The sequence below is a fragment of the Nanorana parkeri genome, unplaced genomic scaffold (assembly GCF_000935625.1).
Source record: "Nanorana parkeri isolate BGI_ZX_2015 unplaced genomic scaffold, ASM93562v1 scaffold375, whole genome shotgun sequence".
In the NCBI taxonomy this organism is placed as follows: Eukaryota; Metazoa; Chordata; class Amphibia; order Anura; family Dicroglossidae; genus Nanorana; species Nanorana parkeri.
Genome location: NW_017306643.1, coordinates 973389 through 996408, shown reverse-complemented (window position 1 = coordinate 996408; position 23020 = coordinate 973389). Strand labels below are relative to the sequence as shown.

Below are 23020 nucleotides of genomic sequence, written 5' to 3'. Positions count from 1 at the left end.
GGGGAAAATAGGCTGTTATATTATGGGGATAGCTTTTCAAAGAGAGCCGGTCCTCCCTCTTTTCTCCCTTCCTCTGGGTCTGCCCCCCTCTTTATATCTACCTGCTACTGATGCTTTAAGCGACTTGGGGACATAATGATTTAGCGTTATTGATCTCAGATATGGTTTTGGGTTATTTTGGATATGTTTATAGATGTACGGTGATGAGGCACAGGTGCGTAGGTATTTGCCCTGATTTCCTTCCCATATAGGACGGAGTCCAGATTATATGATCATAGGACCAAAGGAGCCATTCATGCTAGAGCCCGCCGGTGACTTGCCACTGCCCCCTGGGATAAGGTGCTAGTGGTTAATGCACCAAAAGGCGCTATATATGTGTTTTTGTATGTGGGATGAATGTATGCAAGAGTGGGGGGGGCGGAGGGGGGAGACCGGAGACCCTTTTTTCTCGTGTCTCCCCCTCCCTCCCTCCTTCTGTCTATTTTTGCTTTTTTTTTTTTTTGCTTTTTTTTAAGGCTGTTACGGGTGTGCCTAAAGGATATGGTGCTTTTACAGAATTAGCGCAATGTTGAATTTAAAATTTATGTCTTACAATGTAAAGGGGCTTAACTCTCCGGTTAAGCGTCATTCCATACTCAGAGAGCTAAAACGGGAAATAGTTCAAATAGCCTTCCTTCAAGAAACGCACTTAACAGCCGAATTGAAGATCGGACTAGACACATATAACTTCCCATAATGGTTCCATAGTTACTCTGATAACAAACACTCTAGAGGGGTGGCTATTGGACTTAGTAGAGGAGTTCATTTTGAGCTCAAAGAATCTATCTCTGATAGAGAAGGGAGATACCTTTTCGTTAAAGGGCATATTGATAATAAATGTTTTACATTTGCTACAGTATACGCCCCCAACAGATACCAGAGCACTTTCATTGTCCAGACATTAACCTCCCTTATGGATTTTCAGGACGGCTCTCTGGTACTGGCGGGGGACTTCAACGTATCGGTGGACCCCTTGCAGGACTCTTCCTCAGGCCATGTAGCTGTTACTTTTAAACAGCTTAGCGGAATTAAGAGAGGACTGCATGAAGCCCAATAAGTAGACAGCTGGAGATTACTCCACCCAACGGAAAGAGATTACTCCTTTTTTTCGAAAGTACATAATACATATTCCACAATAGACTATTTATGGGTAGAACATCATGAGATTACTAATATTACAAGTGCAGAAATTTTGCCAATGACTCTCTCAGATCATGCACCAGTAACAGCAATAATTTTGTTTGCACCAACCCCACCACGCCCATTTAGCTGGAAGCTTAACAATGCCCTACTTAGAGATATGGGAATACAAAAGGAGACCGAACGGGATTTAGAACATTTTTTTAGGGAGAATATCTTATTTGTATCATCACCGAAGGTACTATGGGAGGCACATAAAGCGGTTATTAGGGGTAGACTAATCTCCCAAGGTGCTAGGAAAAAGAGGGAACGCATGTGCAGGGCAAACGATCTCTTAAGCCAAATAAATAAAATAGAGGCCCTGCACAAGCGCTCTCTTCAAATATCCCATCTGGCAGACTTACTCGCGCTGAGAGAGGAATTAAAGAGTTTAATGTTCCAACAGACTAAATATAACTTTTCCTTGGTCTCAAGGCGATTTTATGAATGGGGAACAGATCGGGTAAACTATTAGCAAGGGCTATACGCCATAAGAGAACATCAGGGTTTATCCCCAGAATTAAGTCGACACATGACCAGATGGTTCATTCTACCCCGGAGATTGCGGACACTTTCAGAACATTTTTCCAGTCGCTGTATAAAGTTTCCGGGGAGAAAACAAAAGAACAACTGGTCATGGATAAAAAGAGAATACTACAGTACTTATCTAAAAAGAAGATTCCCAAAATAGGAGAAGAGGCAAGTGAAGCATTGGAGGGGGGATATAACCTTGAAAGAATTAAAAAAGGCTCTGGGATCAATGCCGTTAGGTAAGAGCCCAGGCCCCCGATGGACTACCAGTAGTGTACTATAGAACATATCAAGAAATACTATTGCCTTATCTTTTGGATTACATCAACTCACTTACACAAGGGGGGAACTTAGCACAAGAAACTACATTGGCGCACATCACAGTGATACCTAAAATAGGAAAAGACCCCACGATTCCGGCCAGTTATAGACCTATATCCCTGCTGAATAACAATATCAAATTGTACGCAAAAGTGCTGGCCTCGAGATTACAGCAGCACTTCCCGCATCTGATCGATGCGGATCAAACAGGCTTTATTCCAGGCAGAGAAACCCGAGACGGTGATTTGCGTACAATTGATATCATCCATCATGTACGAAGAGGGTTGCACAATTCGCTGCTGCTCTCAACAGATGCCGAAAAAGCATTTGACAGAGTGGATTGGAACTATCTGATGGTGACCAAGGTAGTTGCGCTAGGATATATGAAAAAAATCAAAAAACAAAATACAGAAAAAATAGGAAAAGATATAATAATATCAAAAATATCAAAATATCAAAAAATATGATCCAAAAGATTATAATCCAGCTGCAGCAATATCTATCGAAGTGATCAATTGTGAACCAGTGTGCTGCGCTTGGTATTGTGATACGTGCTATATTTATACCACAAACGGAACCAATATAAGTGATCAAATCCTACTTGCAACTAAATGCAATCCAAAAGTGCATATGTGCATGAACGTTAATAAATACACGTGTCATATAAATATAGTGAAGGTACGAATATAAAACTGATAGGTTAAATATGATAAGTTAAATAAGTTAATAAATAATGCATATGTGTGCCATATAGTGAAAATACAATGTGGATACTAAATGGTTGAATTATAAACCAGGTAAATTAATCAGTCTGGCAATCGGCAACAATAAATAAAAAGGACAATAATTTAAAGGAAGACTGATGTATAACCAATCTAACACATCTAAAACCACATCTAATGGTATAAAGTGAATAAATATAGGTGGATAAATATAAAATTGTATAAGCGAGGGTTGTAACACCAATAGTCTATTTTCTACCGAATGTTATTAGAAATCCAGTGTCTTTTGTTTATACTTCCATTGATGCGTCCGCAAAATAGAAAAAGGAAACCTTCTCTGTAAGTTTCTCTGTCCTCTCCTGCCGTCAGGCTACACTTCCTCTCATCGGCGATAATTAAACAACCTCCAAGGCTGGAGAACACTCCGGAGGGATCAACCAGAAGGCCGAGGGGGAGACCGACCGAAGGAGAGAAGACAGGATTTAAGTGCAGATGTAAAATAAGTTGCTAAAATAAAATGAAATAAAATTGCAACATAAAAAAGAACTAGAAAGGTCAGTTCATTCTATATTATATTAATCAACATTGATTAGATCTGGCTTTAGTATTGGTCTTTTATCAATCATATGCGGTTACCCATGGGGTCTCTATCTTAATATATTAGTATATCTATATAACAATGCATTTGGGACTGAGCTCCTATAGTGCTTAGTACATCCAGCACATGCTGTCAGTTGACACCTTGCCATCCTCAGATGTATTAGCCAGTCCGGTTTTCGGGTGCCGTGATAGGCTGAGCTGTAGCGACACCCAGTAGGTGGAGCCCGAGCCATTCCGGGTGCCCATTGGCTGATCGCGGCACTCCTCCCTAACAGGGTTCCCTAGACGGACATCCATAAGGATATAGATATTTGGTGGATTATTTTTCTTAGGAATGTATAGGAGATGCACATATATAGGTAGGTGTATATATAAACATATCCCCTCCCCCCCCTATTTTTTTTTTCTTCTCCTTTTTTAGGGGATTAAACATTTGATGAACCTAGCACTAGGTATGGGAAGATGAGAGGTTTATAAATAACACTCCCTTTATGGGGGGTTGGGAAGAATGTTGATGTTGTAAGATATTGTGTTTGTTAAGGTATAATTTTTTTTATTTTTTTCCCCCTTTTTTGGTGTTATGTTTTGTTTGATTATTGTATTGTATGAATTGTATGAAATACTTCATCGTCATTAGTGTTTTTGATGCCGATTGATTTAGATCTGAAATTCTGGGTCAACATGTCATTAACGTATGTATTGTATGTATTTTATGTCAATAATAATAAAGGAAAGTAAGAAAAAAAAAAAAAAGGTGACTGGGTGGAGCGGGCGTGGTGTATTACATTAAGCACTCTGGTGGTATTGTCCCTAGGCTCCTGTCCCGGGACAAAGCCCGCTTGGTCCAAGTGCACAAGGCCCGGGATATATGGGAGTAACCTGTTGGCCAGAATGTTGGCAAAGACCTTCAGGTCCAAGTTGAGGAGAGCTATGGGGCGGTAGCTACTACATTTAGATGGGTCTTTGCCAGGTTTAGGTATAACTGCTATATGGGCTCGGAGGGAGTCTGTAGGGAGAGAGGAGCCCATCAGGAGGGAGTTATACGCCTCTAGAAAGTGTGGTGAAAGGATGTGGGAGAAGGTCTTGTAATAGGGCAATGTGTAGCTGTCAGGGCCAGGTGCTTTACCCGGTTTAGCCTGTTTAAGCGCCAGATCATATTCTTCTTGGGAAATTGGTGTGTCCAGCTGATCCCTTATCCCCTGTGGTAAGGTGGGCATTCCAGATTCGCTAAGGTAGTGTGTCAGGGTCATGCTGTCAGGGGAGGTAAAGGAGGTGTCCGCCCCTGTACTAAGATTGTACAGTGTGCTGAAAAAGTTCTGAAATTCCCTGGCCATGTCAACTGAAGATGTCATGCTGGAGATTCTGTGTCCAAGTGACTCCCCTACAGTAGCTCCATTTTATTTATGGAAGTGACAAACAGGAAGTGACGTCAACAACCAACATCACTTCCTCAATACATCAACATATCATAGCCAGCCAACGAAACACATGTATACAATAGAAAGGTGCGTGTATGTCTGTGTCATAGTAGAAGCGGTGTGCATAGCTCATCCTCTGGTGCATGTGACTTAAACCCGTGTGCACAGCCGCATGTTTTCCTATGGATGCCGCCATCTTTCCAGACCCACACACACAGGGAGCAATGCCCAATAAAGATTATAGTATGGTTCTCATGAATGAGAGCTTATCTGCAGGGACAATGCCATATTATTTTCAGCGTGCTGATCAGACGCATCAGAAATACGAACGCACGTTCCTTTCATAAAGGCAGATATGTATCTAAGTGATACATCGTTCTCAAAACAAATGCATCGACGCCAAGCCAATAAATCTGCGCATTGCGCAAGGGCCCTAGCCGGCGTCCATACACTGGTAAAGAAAACACTACTCCGACACGCACATCAATCTCCCCCGGCCAACAGCCCTGTGCATAGCACATGGATCATTCGCCAGCAGAGACCTCTGTGCACGGCGGCCGCTTCTCCACATCCACAGGAAGATATCTACTGCAATGGTTTACCCCCAGCGCTGATTAATCCGGGTCACACTCCAATCGAGCATAACCCAGAAATCCGGACACTGAGAGACATGATGACAATATTACAATATACTAAAAACACATCCTAATAAAATTTCCACAACAATCCGCATGGATTCAGCTTGTTTGCGGCTATTATATAGTCGCGAACATGCGTAATCCGTCAAAAAACGCGTTTTGACTATTTTGCGGGCCACTCAGTTTTGTACCGCACGGCCGCCGCAAAAGTCTGAACAATGCACATTAAAGTGCATTGTTCTTTCAGTTTAAAGCGGCTCTGCGTGTATTCAGCCGGCCGAATACGTGCAAGCAACCGATCCAGTGTTCAAATGGAGCATAACTTTTCATTAGATGATCTTAGACACTCCTGTAGACTTGACTGCAATGCTCCCAAGGGCTTATATGTATACACTTTTCAAAAGTAAGGTGATTGAAATGGATAATTAAGTTGCAGTCCAGTGTGTAGTATCTATTAAGGATTTTAATGAATCTCAACTGCGGAACAATTTGCAATATACAATTACCCAGAAGAAAAAAGGCCAAGTAACATAAATGTGGAATAATGTTCAACTTATAATGACATGTGTTCCCTTATGCAGGTTTGGTATAATACACTCAGAGGAACCTGTATTAACTCATACAGACGTAGTGCAGTACTCCCTCGAAGTCCTGTGTCCTTGATACTGGCATCTTGAAATAGCAACGCATGTTTTGTATTCCTTCATACATTTTGCGGTATATTGCATAAGTCACTCAATGGCATGTATTTCATCATACAGGTCTAATGCATCCATTCATAAGGGAAATCCTATCAATAGGCGAATGTGTCACACGCATATCAGTAAATTATACTTGCAGTTGTGTGGATCCTCACTGGAAGCAAGGTAAGTTCTTTGGGAAAATTTCAAAGCAGACTGGGCTTAGAAAGATGGGCTGTTCAAGCTCTTTTGCTTGAAGGAACCGGCAACGTTGTGGACCATAGACGCAGTTGTCAGCCAAGGAAACTTAATGCAGCAGATGAAAGGCACATTATGCTTACTTCCTTTTGACATCAGAAGATGCCCAGCAGTGCCATCAGCACCAAACTGGCAGAGTGTAGTGGGACCCAGGTACACCCATCTACTGTCTGGAAAAGTCTGGCCAGAAATGGTCTTCATGGAAGAATTGCGGCCAATAAGCCATGCCTCCAACGTAGAAAAAAGGCTAAACAAATCAACTATGCACGAAAACATAGGAACTGGGGTGCAGAAATATGGCAGCAGGTGCTGTGATCAGATGAGTCAACATTTAAAATATTTAGCTGTAGCTGGAGGCAGTTTCTACGCATAGGGGCTGGAGAGTGGTACAGTAATGAGTGTCTGCAGGCAACAGTAAAGCATGGTTGAGGTTCCTTGCAAGTCTGGGGCTGCATTTCTACAAATAGAGTTGGAGATTTGGTCAGGATCAATGCTGAGAAATGCACACAGATACGTATCCATCATGTGATTAGCTAAAATTTATTCTGATGGTTTGGCCGCCACAGATCCCTTATCTCAAAATCATCGAGTCTGTCTGGGATTACATGATGAGATTAGAGGCAGCCATTATCCACAGAAGATCTGTGGTTAGTTCTCCAAGATGTTTGGACCAACCTACCTGCTGAGTTAATTCAAAAGCTGTGAAACTCTGTGCAAGTGTAGAATTGATGCTGTTTTGAAGGCAATGGGTGGTCACATCAAATATTGATTAGATTTGGATTTCTCTTCTGTTCATTTAGTTTCCATGTTGTTAATTGATAAAAAATACCTATTAACAATGTTATTTCTGAAAGCATTCCTACATAACAGCATTTTTTCACACCTGCCTAAAACTTTTGCACCGCACTCTGTGTGTATACTATATATATATACAGGTGAAACTCGAATAATTAGAATATCGTGCAAAAGTAATTGCAGTAAGTGCTGCAAAAGGGGCCCAAACCAAGTACTGAGTACATATGCATGCTTGTACTTTTCAGAGGTCCGATATTGTTCTATGTACAATCCTTGTTTTATTGATTACATGTAATAATCTACTTTTTTGAGGTTGTGGATTTGGGGGTTTGTGGGGTTTTCATGAGCTGTAAGCCATAATCATCACAATTATGACAAATCACGGCTTGACTTATCTTGCTTTGCATGTAATGAGTCTATCTCATATATTAGTTTCACCTTTATATTCTAATTATTCGAGTTTCACCTGGGAATATATATAAATGTATATATATATATATATGGTATCATTACAGTGTGCAATGATACCTTTCTTATTGGACTAACAAAATATATAAAAGACAAGCTTTCGAGAGTGAACCTCTCTTCTTCAGGTCAGAAGCAATACTAAGCAACATGACAGTTTGTCAGTTAAGACATGAGAAAGCTGTTAGAGGAGGGGGGAGAGGGGGGGTTAGTGGGGTGTCATAAATGTTGGACCTGGGAGTAAAACATGCCTCCTGATAATCAAAAGATGGAAAAAATAAACGTAGGATGACAAATAAACCCTAAACAGATCAGAGATGTACCACATACATGAATATTGTGATGTTCTGTAGATTCATAAAAAGTTCTGGTAGTGTGTCAGAAAACCAGAATCCACATTAAGTCCCTCCTTTATGGCGTTGAAATGTAAAATCATTTTCATCTCAAATGTTTTCCTTTCATGAGAGTTTTTAAAATTCCCTTTTAGTACTTTAATATTGAGGTTTTGGATGGAGTGATCCTTCTGGGAGAAGTGATGTCCTACTGGAGTGCAATATTCATCCTCTTTGTGGTTCTTGATCGAGCTCCTGTGTAGGTTCATCCTGAGCTGCAGCTTAAGGCCAGTTTCCCCAATGTAACAACCTTTGTCACATGCTGAACACTGTATCATGTACACCACGTTAGCAGATGTGCATGAGTATGACCCCTTAATGGTGTACGCTTTGTTATTGTGACTCGCTGTATTTCTGTCACATATATGTTGGCAAAGTTTGCAGCGGGGTTTATTGCATTGTACTGTGCCATTCTGTGTAAGCGCCTGTTCTGGGGTCAGCTTACTGCGTACCAATCTTCTTCTCAGGTTCAGTGGTTGCTTGAAAGCCAGTATAGGGGGCTGAGGGAATATTTATTTAAGTGTGGGGTCTTCTGAGAGTACTGGCTGTAGATCTTTGATCATTTTGCATATTACCTCTAGAGTAGGGTTGTAGGTAACTACAAGAGGGGTCCTGGTTGGGTTTTTCTTCTCTTTGTACTGTAGCAGTCTTTCCCGTGGTGTTCTTAGGGCAGATTTAATTTTTTAGAAATAGTCTTTTCCCTATAGCCCTTTCGCCAAAATGCATCAGCCAGAGTGCTCAGGTGTTTGTCTCTGTCCTCATTGTCAGAGCAAATGCGGTGGTATCGGATTGCTTGGCTGTAGATGACACCCTGTTGAGTGTGATTAGGATGGAAGCTGGAATTATGGAGGTAGCTGTACCTGTCTGTGGGTTTTCTGTACACAGACCAACAGAGTGACAGTCATGGCACAATCCAGAAAAAACACACTGTGTACTGAGAAATTCATTTTAAATTTCATGGATGGATGGAATGAATTTAATGATTCATGGAAGTTTAAAAGGCTTTCCTCTCCTTCTGTCCATATTACGAAAATATCGTCAATATAAGGATAATATTTGAATGGTTTATGAGGATGAGTGGCTCATAAACCATTCAAATATTATCCTTATATTGACCATATTTTTGTAATATGGACAGAAGGAGAAGAAAGCCTTTTAAACTTCCATGAATCATCATTAAGTTCATTCCATCAGTCAGAGTGACCATCGGGTCACCTCTCTTACAAAGACCCTTCTCCCCGATTACTCCGTTTGGCCGGGTGACCAGCTCTTGGAAGAGTCCTGGTTGTGCCAAACTTCTATTTGAGAATTATGAAGGCCACTGTGCTCTTGGGAACCTTCAGTGTAGCAGACATTTTATTTGTAGCCTTCCCCAGATCTGTGCCGTGCAATAATAATGAGAAGAATGTATCAAAACTGGAGCAAACAATGTGGAGCAGCTGTGCATGACAAGTAATCAGCCTGTCCCTTCAGTTTGTTCAGTTAAAATTTGAAAATGAAAGAGAGAGGCTGATTTGTTGTCATGCACAGCTGCTCCAGATTTTGTCTGATCCCGTTTTTATAAATTCAGTTCCCTGTCTCTGACCTCTGCAGGCAGTTCCTTTTGAACTCATGGCTTTTGCTCAGATACAGTATGCACTGTCAACTGTGGGGCCTTCTATAGAGAGGTGTGTGCCTTTCCAAATCATGCCCTATCAATTTAATTTACCACAGGTGGACTCCAATCAAGGTGTAGAAGCATCTCAGCAACGATCAAGATAAATGGGAGGCACCTGAGCTAAATTTCAAGTGTTTTTGCAAAGGGTCTGAATACTTGTGCCAATGTGATATTTTTTCAATTTTTCCTTGTTCATACATTTGCAAACATTTCTAAAATTCTGTTTTCACTTTGTCATTATGGGATACTGAGTGTAGATTAATGAGAAAAAAAAGAAATTAAACAACTGTAGTATCAGGCTGCAACCTAACAAAATAAAATAAATGGGGTCTGATTACTTTTTGAATTGTTACAATGTTATCCCTGTGGCGAGATACTGTTTTGAGGGCATTTTTGTGTATTCGTAGATATTAGGTACAGTATCCCCACAGGAAGTAATACCCCATCCCACCATCCATATTCCCTTGCTTTGTAAACAATATGAATTGCACCATTATGTTGAAAACAAACATATTGTATTTCTACTATGTTTTTAAAAATGTTGTAACTATGCATAGAGTAAATCTGTTATCTTACCTCTCCCTAGATGGACGTCCACAGTGGGAAGCAGAAGCAAATATTGTAGCTGAGAAGAGAGAAATGGTAAGTCTTATGCATAATTTTTATAGATTTGCAGGGATAGTGTGTATTTGTGTGTATGAGAGAGGAGTGGGGAAGCTGAGAGACAGACAGAAAGGTGTGTGTGTGTGTGCGGGCGCGCGCGCGCAGAAGCAAGTGGACTCTATCTTGGTGAGATCACCTAAACGCACTACGCAGTGCAATCTTATTGAAGGACTTTATCTTTATGTTTGATGTTTGCTGAGGAAAGCCTTTTACTTGACCGTTTTGCTGAAGAAAGCTGTTTGTTCTGTTACCGCTGGATGAAATAAAAACTGTTTATATCGGACTGTGTTGAAGACGCATGTGTACCCCTGGGGTTCCCCACAATATATACAGTTTATATTTTTCATTTTAATTTAGATAAATGTGAAACTTTCTTTATCAATATTGGTTATATGCTGCTTGGAGCCAGCACAATGAGACCATTCTTCACCATTTTTGTACAGCAGTTTAACAATCTGCTTTGACTCACTTGTGCCTTTTGACATCGGTGCGGCGGCCCTGGGGCCTAAGGCAGTTGAGAGGCCCACTGAGGTCTGTCCCGGGGATTTTAGGCAGAGGAGGACTGAGCGAGGCCCCTTAAAAACGGCCGCTGCAGCGGCGATCACCCTTCTCATTGAGAGGTGAGAGCTGAGAAGAGTGATCGCCGTTCTCGATCACTGAAGCCAGCACACAGTAGTGACAGCTGTACACATTCTTTTCCTCCTCGGCGGCTGCAGCCACAGATCGGCCGAGGGGAGAAGAATCTGTTCAGCTGCCACTACTATGTGCCGGCTTCAGTGATTGGTCTGCTCGGCGGCCACCTGCAGCTTCCTCCTCCCACTTCAGCTGCTATAGGAGAAAGACTGGAGTATCACCCTGGCTGGAGACTTAAGGAGAGCGGGACCTGGCTGGGGAAAAGACACAGGGGAGTCTGCTAGGGCCCTCCAACTTAGTAATGCAGGAAACATGGCTGCACCCCCCACCACCACTATCACCTGGAGAGAAAGAGGGCAGATCACATCTGTGTGCACTGTAAGTTTTTATTCTTTCTGTGTCACATCTGCTGACCTCTGTACTGTGTGTCACATCTTGACCTCTGCAATTTGTGCATCACCCTGACCTCGGCACTGTGCGTCACACCCTGACCTCTGCACTGTGCGTCACACCCTGACCTCTGTACTGTGCGTCACACCCTGACCTCTGCATTGTGCCTCACACCCTGTCCTCTGTACAGAGACTGCTGTGACTGGTTCAGTGTTCTCTGTACAGTACTACGTTATATGTCAGAGCTATATGAATGTAAAATAATAGTGTATGACCATGGGGGACATGTAAGCTCCTTTAGTGCAGAGAGAGCTGGGCGGGTTAGGGGGAATAATTCCTGCAAAAATCTGGCACCAGGGCCCTTTGTTCCTTAGGTCCACCACTGCCTTTTGATTTTTTGCCGTGCGAGTCTAATAACACAGACAAAGTGAATGAATAAGAAGAGAGACACCCCCAGCCTTTTGCTAGCTCACTGGCCACAAATGTGGAGTTTCTTGATCGTACATCACAGTAAACGGGGAGTTAATTTTGGAACCAATTGGCTATGCAGCTTCTTTCAAGTGAGTGGACACTGACAAATCAAAGCTATAAGGACAGCCCTGTGTAACAACCTCCCCACCCACATGCTGCTGCAGCTGCTGCAACTCTGAAAAACAGCACAGGGAGGAGAAATATCAGTACTGCTACAATGGGTCACCGTTTCAGCCTGCAGTGTCTTGGCATCCTCCAGCTTTCGTGGTTTTGAGTACCTGGGGTTTTACACTGAACCATAAGCGACTCCTTATGGTCCATAGTTCAGGAGTTTGGAGATTTGGCAAAACAGAGCTCAACCCAATCTACTGGTTTAACGCTGCATGTGGAGTGCAAGCTCAGTTTAGCTCAGTGTGCTGAGGAGGTAAGGTGTCTCTCTCCAGCTCTCCTGGATATAGACATAGTTGCAGAACATTCTTCTATCAAACAGCTGCTGGCAGTGTCAGACTGGACAACCAGTTCCTGACCATTCACTCCAGCAGGTTTCGGGTGTCTTCTCGACAACAAAATTCAATCTTTAATTTCAATGGCACTGTCTACTCCCTGTGATTTCCAGTTGCTGCAGCTGTCATTCCAGGATCAGTGCCTCAACAGTGTTTATAAAGTCTGGCAAACTAGTACCTTTCCAAGGGCCAAACATCAGCCTTTCACCTGGGTTTTGCCCCTAAGCTGTAGCGACACAACCTGCAACCTATAGTGAGACTGTTCGCTAATTTTGGCAGCATATCTGACACCAGAAAGAGGAGACAGTCACCATGCCGGCTGTGGAACCCTTTTTCTCTTCCTGTTTTGTTTAGATACTGCTCAGGTTAAATCAGCCTGTGATGCATAAATGTCCTCCTCTGAGCTATGCCTTTCTAATACCACTTCTGATCAACCCAGAGTAGCAGGGTAGAATCCATAATTGTTGCAGACCCAGGGGCTTGATCCTACAACTTATGCCACAGGCACATGTAGAGCAGGATTTGCAATCTTTAGCGAGGCCTGGGCCACCAGGTTTGTGAGAGGAATCCCAGGGTCTTTGAAATTCCGAAGTAACCATAAAGCGGGGCTTCATGCCAGGAACCAATGACTATGACCACTCATAGATATGTCTTGCTTTTGTGTATAGGCAGGTTGTTAGATTTAAATAGGTTAATTTTGAGACTAACCGAAGGTACTGGAAGCCTTCTTGATCTGGAAGAGCATATCAGACTGAAGTAGGACATTTATATATGAAAGTATTGTGTCAGGCTGAGCAGAAATTGAGGTATCCAAAACTATGCAAGAGAGGGCATCAGGTTTATCATTCTTAGTCTGAGGAAGATAGGTCATATGGAAATTAAATCTAGAGAGAATAAGAGTGCCCATCCAGCCTGGCGTGGCCTGAGATGTTTTGCAGTCCTTAAATACTGTTATTTTGGTCAGTTAAAACAGCTCCTTCTAGGAAAAAGCACCACTCCTTAAGGGCCCCCTTGATTGCAAGCAACTTTTTCACCAACATCGTTGTAGTTCTACACTGGGGATATTTGGGGCCAGTTCGTTATGAAAGGATGGTGTCTACCGTGCTTTCCGAGGCATCCGCCTCCAAGGGTAGCGCCGGGTTACAAGTGTTTCAGCATCATTCTCTCTCTATCATACACATGCCAGGGTCTTTTATCTGTGCTCAGAACACTCCTCTGAAGCAGGTCTCAGTGAATCACGTTCTTGATTGTAGAGTCCAGTCTTGTCCAGGAGGTCCCAAAGGTTACAATGTTCCTGCTTGGGAGCTAGGTTTGTGCAGTTGTTAACATAGGAAGAAGGTTCCATCATATGCCACTGCCCCCATCTCAGCAGAGAAGATCAGAATATTGCCCAAGTAGATTGCCATAAAGACGTCAATAGAATCCCACAAAATGTTGTTTCTGTAATGTTGAAAAATAAGAGGCATTACAAAGGACTAAAGGCATAACAAAATATTCATAGTAAGTAAAGTTGAATAAAGACACAGGTCCATTTAGTTCAGCTTGTATGCGTGTGTACGTGTGTGAACGTCATGCACAACTCCGATATCTCTGTATATTCTGTAAACTGAGAATCCCATCTAAGTGGTTTTGAAGCTAACAATGCTTTCAGCTGGTACAGCTGACTGCAGAAGGGCGTTCCACATTGTTATTGCTCTGACAGTAAAAGAAAGGGGGAAAAAATAAACCCTTGGAGCAGTCTGAGAATATACAGCATTTTGTCGAACGTCTTGTTGTAACCTTGTGTTTTCTTCAGAGTCCTTATTTTAACCTCTTGCCGTCCGCCCGTAGTAAAAAAAACGGACGGACGGCACTGCAGCATCTGCGGGTTGCCGTCTCCAGACGGCAATTTTTTTTCTTTTTCCTGTACTGCAGTCCCCATTGATACGTTTGTAAATTGTAGTCATATCTCCTTTTGGGCGTTGCTTCTCTAAGGCGTTCCATCCCCCTTATTAATTGGCCTTATTTGAAATGCCCAAATCTGGTGTGGATAGCCACAATCCACTCATCCCCTCACTGATTCTTATCAGGTTCTAGACTCCTCAAAGGTCCAGCTTGGTTATCCTAACAGATTCTGAAATATTTAAGGGACGAGGTGAAGCGAATTTTGGTGGTGACTTTGAGCGCCTGATAATCAGTACATGGACAGAGCGAGTGGTCATTCTTCACAAAGAATATAGAAGTCGATGGTTGGATAAACCCCTTGTTTAGGTTCTCTTGAATAACATCTTTAAGGTTTTCCATTTCTGGTTCCAGCCAGGTTCACCTGACATGCACAATACCGCACAGTGCGGTCACAGAGTTGCCCACCACCGCCGATTGCGCTGGCAGTGCCTTTTTTTCTCATGGCACCTCAGAAGTGCTGGGGAGGGGGATTGTGCGGTTTCCCGCTGCGATTCCACCCATGCAATCGAACACAATCGCGGCTAAAATAGGCACGTAATGTGTTTTGCAAAAAAAGGTATATGTACCTTTTTTTTCTGCGATTTCCGCACATATGTAACCCCATTGAAATTAATAAGAGGCCAAGTGCCAATCGCTGTGTGCAATTGTGCATGATCGCACGGTCCCAGGCCGCTCGTCCCGAATCGCCCAGTTCTGCACCAGCCCTCAGATAAATTCAGCTGAAAGGGATCCTGGCACCAGGAAGGAGCTTGATAGGGCAGTCGTAAATGCGTAGTTACATAGTAGGTGAGGTTGAATGATGGCACAGGTCCCTCAGGTTCAACCTATATAGTTCTTGTGTGTGTGAGTATACTGCTTGAGATTTCAATAACCCTGTATGTTCTGTGAACTGAGGAATTCATCCAAGGTTTTTTTTTAAGCAGTTTGTTTCCTGCTGATACAGCTATCTGTGGAAGTGAATTGCACATTTTTACCACTCTCAAGTAATATACCCCTTACGCAGTTTACGATTATACCTCATCCCCTCCAACTTCTTGTGCCCTTGTGTCTTCCTTGAGGTACTTGCTTTAAGTAGTGCATTCCCGATACTGCTGTCCCATTTGATGAGTTTGTAAACTGCTATTATGCGTCTCTTCTCTAAGCGTCTCTTCTCTAAGAACAATCCTGATTTTTGTATATGTTCCTGATAACTTGGGCCCTTTATCCCCCTTATTAATTTGGTTACCCTTCTCTGTACTTTTCTAGCTCACAGACATTCCTCTTAAGGATTGGTGACCAGAGTTGCACCACATACTCAAGATGGGGCCTTACCAGTGTTTTGTAGAGGGGCAAAATTATATTTCTATCCCGTGCCCTAGGCATGCAGACCATAGACACGGCATGCTATTGCCGTGTCTATGGTCTATAAAGACCCCAAGACAGTGGTGTATTCTGGTTTGGGGCTGCCCTAGGCAAGACAAAACACGACGCCCCCCACACACACACACAGTAAACTTACCCCACCCGACTGTGGTCTTCGGTGGGCTCTGCAGGGTTTGTGGTGGGCTTTGCAGGCTGCAGAGCCCCATATGGATTCTGCAAAGCCCACCACAGATCCTGCAAAGCCAGCTGAGACCTGGCCAAGCCCCCACAGATCCTGCAGGATCTCAGGAAGGCTCTGCTGGATCTGTGGTGGGCTTTGCAGGCTGCAGAGCACACTATGGATCCTGCAAAGCCCCCTTGAGACCCGACAAAGCCCCCTACGGATCCTGCAGAGCCAACCAAAGGGTATTGCACAGCACACCTGAGACTCTTTGGTGGGCCGTGCAGAATCTATGCTGGGCTCTGACAGCACAAATTTTCTCTCATGGGGCCGCTTGCCAAATTTCATACTTTAAAATAAAATTTAACTGTATCCGGTATGGTACTATAGACACCAATATACACACAATAAGGTCCTATTCATATCTGTAGGTTTAGGTGTGATTAGGGATTCCTGCATCAGAAACTTGCGTTTTACTGCAGCAGAAATCCCTTATCTGGTGTTTACGCGCGATAGCTATCACCCATTCAAGTTAATGATCAGGTGACAGCAGCTCCATGTAAACGTCTGCACACCGCATGTAATGATATAATTACATGCAGTTAGAAAACACTCTCCCTAGATGCACAATCATTGCGTCCAGGGAGAGTGATTGATTCCTAACCAAATGTAATCATATCACGTATCATTACATGCGGTGTGCAGGCGTTTACATGCAACTGCTGTCACCTGATCATTAACTTAGGTGACAGCTGACACTTGTAAATGCCAAATTAAGGATTTCTGCTGCAGGAAAACGCAAGTTCCTGACGCAGAAATCCCTAATTGCACCTAAAATAAAGGTGTGAATGTAGCCTAATACACTTCTACTACTCCCCCCCCCACCACACGTAAAAAAAATACAACCCCTGTACATATCAAATAATACCCCCCCACACACACATTATCCCACACACATTTAAAATAATTCCCAGTCCCCCCCTTCCCCCGCACCTACAATGCAATGCAGAGCCCCCTCTCCTGCTTACCTTGTTTCAGGGAGGAGGCTGTGAGGCGGCACGTCGGTCCTTGGTGATTCGGTGGTCGATTGGTACGGTCTGCAGCCGACAGAGATGCAGACCGTGGAGCTGCTCCCGCAAGTCAGGTATGCGGTCCGTGACCGCGTACCTGACTTATGAGCTGGCATTTTTGCTGCTCCCTTGGAATCTGCCGCCCAAGGCGAACACCTTGTTTGCCTTAGCGGCAGATACGGCCCTGCCCGAAGATCCTTCTTCATCTCTTTTCACCAGGGAAATTGTAACCCACAATTTTACTGCCTTGAAGAAGGGACCCTGTGCGGCCCCGAAACGTCGAGTAAAATTGTGACCCACAATTTTACTGCCTTGAAGAAGGGACCCTGTGCGGCCCCAAAACGTCAGCTCTGTTGATTGTAGTGACACAATTGTCCATTAAAAAAAAGGACATATTTATTCTAAATGAGTGCTGGTGACCTGTTTCTTTTACTTCGTATTTTGCACGGTGCCATCCGTGATAGTCATTGCGAGCACCACCGTTCTTATTTGGCCAGGAATGCTGTAAGGTGTGCGGAGAGGACCCCCACCACCTGAAAACCTTTCTAACTGAAGACATCTAAAAGTCATGCTGGATGTAGGGAATACCATCCTTCTTTTCTGCATTCAGACACGGCACACAAGGGCACAACAAGAAGTTGGAGGGGATGAGGTTTAATCATAAACTGCATAAGGAATATTTTACTTTGAGAGTGGTAAAAATGTGGAATTCACTTCCACAGATAGCTGTATCAGTGGGGAACATAAACTGCTTCAAAAAAACACTTGGATGAGTGTGAACATGCAGGGTTATTGAAAAACTCTGAGCAGTATACACACACACACACACACTATATAGGTTAAACCTGAGGGACCTGTCTTTATTCAACCTCACCTACTATGCAACTATGTAACTATGCATCTACGACTGCCCTATGAAGCTCCTTCCTGGTGCTGAGATCCCTTTCAGCTGAAACTATCTGAACCAGAAATGGCAATCGTTAAAGATTTTATTGATGAGAACCTAAAGAATGTGTTTATCCAACCATCCACTTCTATCTTCTGTGTGAAGAATGACCACTTGCTTTGTCCATGTACTAATTATCAGGCGCTGAAAGTCATCCAGACACAAGAGACTTCTGGGACACAATAGGCAAAAGTTATCAGAATTGAAGGCAATTTCCTCTCTGGACCAAATTATGCTGGGGCTTTGAGCCTGCAGCCAGGGTATCCCCAAAATAACAGGAATGAAGGGAGAATGTGATCATTTAGGAATTCTTGATGGCCCAGATGTGTGATAGGAATATAGCCTCTTTTGTTAAAGGGCCCAGATTTCAGTTGGATCCATCAGAGCATTCATAAATCAGATCCATCATAAATAAACCCTAAGCCTACTCTACTGTGTGTCAAGATTGTGTACACAGAGTGACGGGATCAGGAGTGTGTGATGCAGAACACAGGGTTCAAGAGTCCATGGTGCAGAGAGCAGGAATCAGGAGTATGTAACATACAGAGTGCTGAGGCAGGAGTTGGTAATGCATGGAATAAAGAGGTCAGGAACATGTAACACATGGAGTACAGGGGTCATAAGTTGGTAACGTATGTACAGGGGCCAGGAGTAGGTAAGACTAAGGAGTTCAGACCATAACCCTTCTTTCCAGTACAGACCCCCCTGCACCTCCTTCCCCAATAGACCTCTCCCCCTTACAGGCCTTCTCCCCAATACAGACTTCTCCCACCCCCCACCTTCCCAGTGCAAACCCCCGATTTCCTGAACTAAACTTAGCAGACCTCAGACACAGCTGCAAAGCACAGTGATCTGTGATGTCCTCTCCTTCCCCAATGTCACGTGACATTTGCATCAGAGCCAAGAAGGCGCATACGGGAGCTCTACGCGGCTCTGTATATACACACAGCAGGTGTTCTTCAGATGACAAAATGGTTCCGGTCAAGCCCAGCTGCATCTGTTTAGGGGAGGTCTGGAGATACTGCAGGCGCATGGTCCCTTGAAACCGCAGATGTTGAGAAGAGAGCCTAGGCAGGTGATACGTTTCCTGACCAACTTCGGTTCACAAAGTCTTCAGTTGATCTGGGTGGGCAGTCGAACCAGATCACTCAGAGTGTTGGGGATTCCAACTCGGACAATGTCATCCTTCACCTGTTTAGAGTCCCAGATGGAATTGGTGCTTGAATGCAGTGTCATTTCAGTGGGTGTCCAATAGGGATGCACCGATACCAGTTTTTCGGTTTTCTAGTACTGATATTTATCTTTATATTTACCGGTACTTCCACTAGCATGGAGCCGGGCGGCGTGCCATTAACCCACTGTGGCTCCTCCAGGCAAAAGGGGTTGCTGCATGCTCTGTTTGCAAGGCCAGCATGCAGAGCCCGCTGGCTGAGCGGATCAGCTTCTTGCCATCGGTGGACATCTTTCCTCGCCGCCAATTACCTTACACATCTCCCGCAGTCTGCCTCTGACCATTCACGTCACAATAGGAGCCTCCCCGCCACATTGGATTGGCCTAGACGCTTGTACCAGCCCTTAACTCTTTGTGTTACTGCAGTAGGTAGAGTCATGCTGTCATTTTACTCCCGCTGGCAGTGGAAGAGTTAACCAAGTCCCGTATTAGCGTCCGTGCAAGGGGCAGCTCCTCAGCGGCTTCCAATGGGAGAGGAATTCAAGAACCACGTGACATTTGTTGTGCCATCATCACAGCCAATAAGTGAACGGGGTGGGGGAGGACAGGCCAGCAAAGTGGTTGGTGATGGTAGAGGAGCTTTGTTTATCTGGAAGGTGATTGCCTGCGAAGAGGGCGCTTTGTTCACAGTGAAATGTCAGAGCAGAAGATGGGACAGCGTGTGTCGGAGCTGAGTAGGGCCCAGTAGGTGAGCTGAGACCCAATGCAGTCCTTACCTGCTTACCTGGTCTGTGCAGGCTGATAAAATCTCCACTACAAAGTCTCTGCCTGCACTTGTCTCCAGTGCTGTGCAGCCAGCTCTACTCCTACACACTGCCATTGATTCCCCCTGCTGATGTCTCACCTGTACCTGTTTCCAGCATTCAGCAGTCTGCTCTGCATGTACAGGCTCCCAAGGCTAGCTTCCTCTTCACCAGCTCAGACTGTTGCATACTGACACCCTCTAGTGTTAGCCACACAGTATCAGCACCTAATTTAAAATGGCAAACAGTTACAGAGGATGTGTGCATTTTTTTTTAATTTGAAAGATTTTTATTTATGATTCCACAGAATACAGTATACAAACTGGACACTACAGTTAGTGTCTAAGTGATCTATCACAAAAAAACCCATACATCTGTCAAATATGTAGAACATGACAGATTACAGTAGTAATACCGTACTAGTGGGAAATCCCACCATAAACCATACACCATCTAGTAGTGGGGAAACCGCATGGGGGTGAGCACACGGTACTCTTGCCAAGCTATTTCAGGTAGGCTTGGTTGAGGGTAACAAAAATAATATATAAATACTGAGGGTCCCTAAACTACCATATTCTGGGGTTCGGTTGGACACCTCCTGGTGTTAGTCACATCTCTGTTGGCCTTTCTGCTGTAAGTACCTCAGCTATACCCAACTAGGCTGTCCCAGCGTTCTACGCACCGGGACTTTCACCTTCGGCACTGGTCGGATGCGTAGCTTGATCCGACTCCCTTCCACGCACTCATCTATTGTGAAAAACTGCTTATCTTTTTCACTCCTGTTTCTATCACCTTTCTGTTTCCATCCTCCTTCCCTATTACCCTTTATTGCCCTATCCCCCTTTTCTTGGCCCAACACTCCCCCTTCTCGCCCGTTCTACCTACCTAACTCCCCCCCACCCCACTCCCACTGGGACACCTGCCCCTCGGAGTCTGCTCATATAGTTCTTAACGTGTCATCATGGGCCCGTTTAAGCTGACCACGTCTAATGTTAAGGGACTTAATGTCCCAGAGAAGCGCTCACGCTTGCTGGTGGATCTACGGAAATATAACTCACAAGTAGTTTTCCTCCAGGAAACGCATTTTAAGAAAGACAATATCCCCATACTTCATAACAGAGACTTCCCGGTGGTATACCACTGCCCCTCCCCCCTCAATAAATCGAAGGGTGTGAGCATCTTGCCTGCCAGATCGGTAGCGTGGCAATTCCTGAACCAATTGGTAGACCCTGACGGCCGGTACTTACTGGTCAAGGGAATGCTGGGCCAGTCGCAGGTTACCATGGTCAACGTGTACTTCCCTAACTCTGATCAGCTAGGTTTCCTCCGGACCCTAGTGACGAACATAGCACATTTCGGTGAGGGAACGATCCTCTTGGGGGGCGACTTCAACTTCGCCATGGACCCCATCCTTGATGTGTCTAGGGGCACCTCTCATCTCTCCTACTCCTATCTCAGGAGGCTGAAGTCAGAACTGCTATTGCTTCACTTAGTAGATCCATCGCGTTTAATGCACCCCCAAACTAGGGACTATACCTTTTTCCTCCACTGCCCACCAAGCATACTCCAGAATTTATTATTTCTTTATACAACACCGGGACCTTCCCACTGTACTTTCAGCGGATATCGGTAATCTTCTCCTCTCCGACCACGCTCCGGTTCTTCTGTCCCTCGACCTCTCCGCGCCCACCTCCTCGAGTCCTTCCTGGAGGCTGAATGAGTGCCTTTTGCAGGACCGCTTGATTAGAAATGACCTTGAGTGCGAATTACGCTTCTTCTTTCTGGTAAACAATGGATTGGTCTAGTCCCCTTTCTCCACATGGGAAGCACATAAATGTGGCATACACGGCATCTTGATTAAGCTTGGGGCCCGTAGGAAAAGGGAGTGCGGGCAGCGTGTGGGGGAACTTCAACCTAGAGAGGTTACACAAGCAATCATTGGCCATTCTTACTTAACGCAGACTGATCAGTGTGCGGGAAGAGCTCAAACGCACTCTGTACGAGTATTCGAACAAGCATGGCAGGATGCTGGCCAGAGTTCTCAGGGGCCCCCAATCCAAAACTTTTTATCCCACGCATTCACTCTTCAACGGGAAGAGTGGCGCTCCTTTCCAGTGACATATCGGCAGAGTTTAGAACCTACTATGATAAACTGTATAACCTCCAACCCTACCCTCCCATCCCTCCACTGCTCGAGCTCGCCAAGGCAATTTAATCCTTCTTGGGTCGCTCAGGGAGGCCGACAGGGATCAGATGGAATCCCCAATTACCGAGGCGGAACTGTCCGCTGCGTCGAAACAGTCCTCCGCCGGTAAAGCCCCGGGTCCCGACGGATTCACGCTGGCATACTACAAGACCTTTATGGCAGATCTCACAACCTCTAATATCCCCAGGAGGGGGAGATCTCATGCTTGATGGGGCTGCGCACACTAATTCTGGGTGACACTCCTCAGGGAGAGGTCCGTCACTCGAACCCAGCATACATTTAAGGAACATAGCGTCAGGGCCGCTGCAAGGATTTTTGCCAACTCAGGCGAAGGTGCATTTTGCCACCCACCGGCACGCACGCACGCACACACACACACACACCACTCCAACATCCCCATACAGCATACATTATATCTGTGCTCCATTAAGCTTTAATGGTTATGATGCTTAAAGTGATCGTTTAACTTATTTTTTTTTAAACAGGAAACCTGAAAACAGGTCCCCCTTACCTGTTTCTGAACCCTTGTAAGTCGCGGCGGCGGCTCTGTGGGCGTGTGTCCGGCTTGTGTGGTGGGCGCGGCGTGTGCGTAACATCACTCGTGTATGGAGCCGCGAACAGGCGGGCGTGAGAGGCGAGCGGGAAATTTAAATTTTAGCCGACAAATCGACGATGGAAAACATTGACAACGTTTTCCATTGTCGATTTGAATCGAATAATTGTTGCAGCTCTATATTATTGCTGGGATTTGTAGTCCTGTATAGCTGGTGGTATTCTGCAGTGCGCTGTATAATGATTATACTGCGCAATGCAGATTACCACAGACCAGTTATAGAGGAACTACAAATCCCAGCAATAATACATTATACAGTATCCCGCTGTGTATCACTTCCCCTCCGCTCCCACTTCAGCCAGCTCCCGATCCCGATTCCCGATATGCCGAGACGAGTCTGATGTGTCTGGTCTGGGGTGGGTCACCATGAGAGGGTGAACCGAAAACGCC

At 44.6% G+C, this 23020-nt stretch overlaps 1 protein-coding gene across 2 annotated transcripts in view; it reads left to right on the top strand.

The window, feature by feature from the left end:
- Positions 1-23020, top strand: part of NFATC3 (nuclear factor of activated T-cells 3) — a 424983-nt gene that overhangs the window by 303557 nt on the left and 98406 nt on the right. For both annotated transcript variants that reach the window (XM_018559014.1, XM_018559013.1), the window contains exon 7: positions 10282-10337. In XM_018559014.1, the coding sequence (XP_018414516.1) occupies positions 10282-10337 (56 nt within the window). The remainder of the gene's footprint in view (positions 1-10281; positions 10338-23020) is intronic.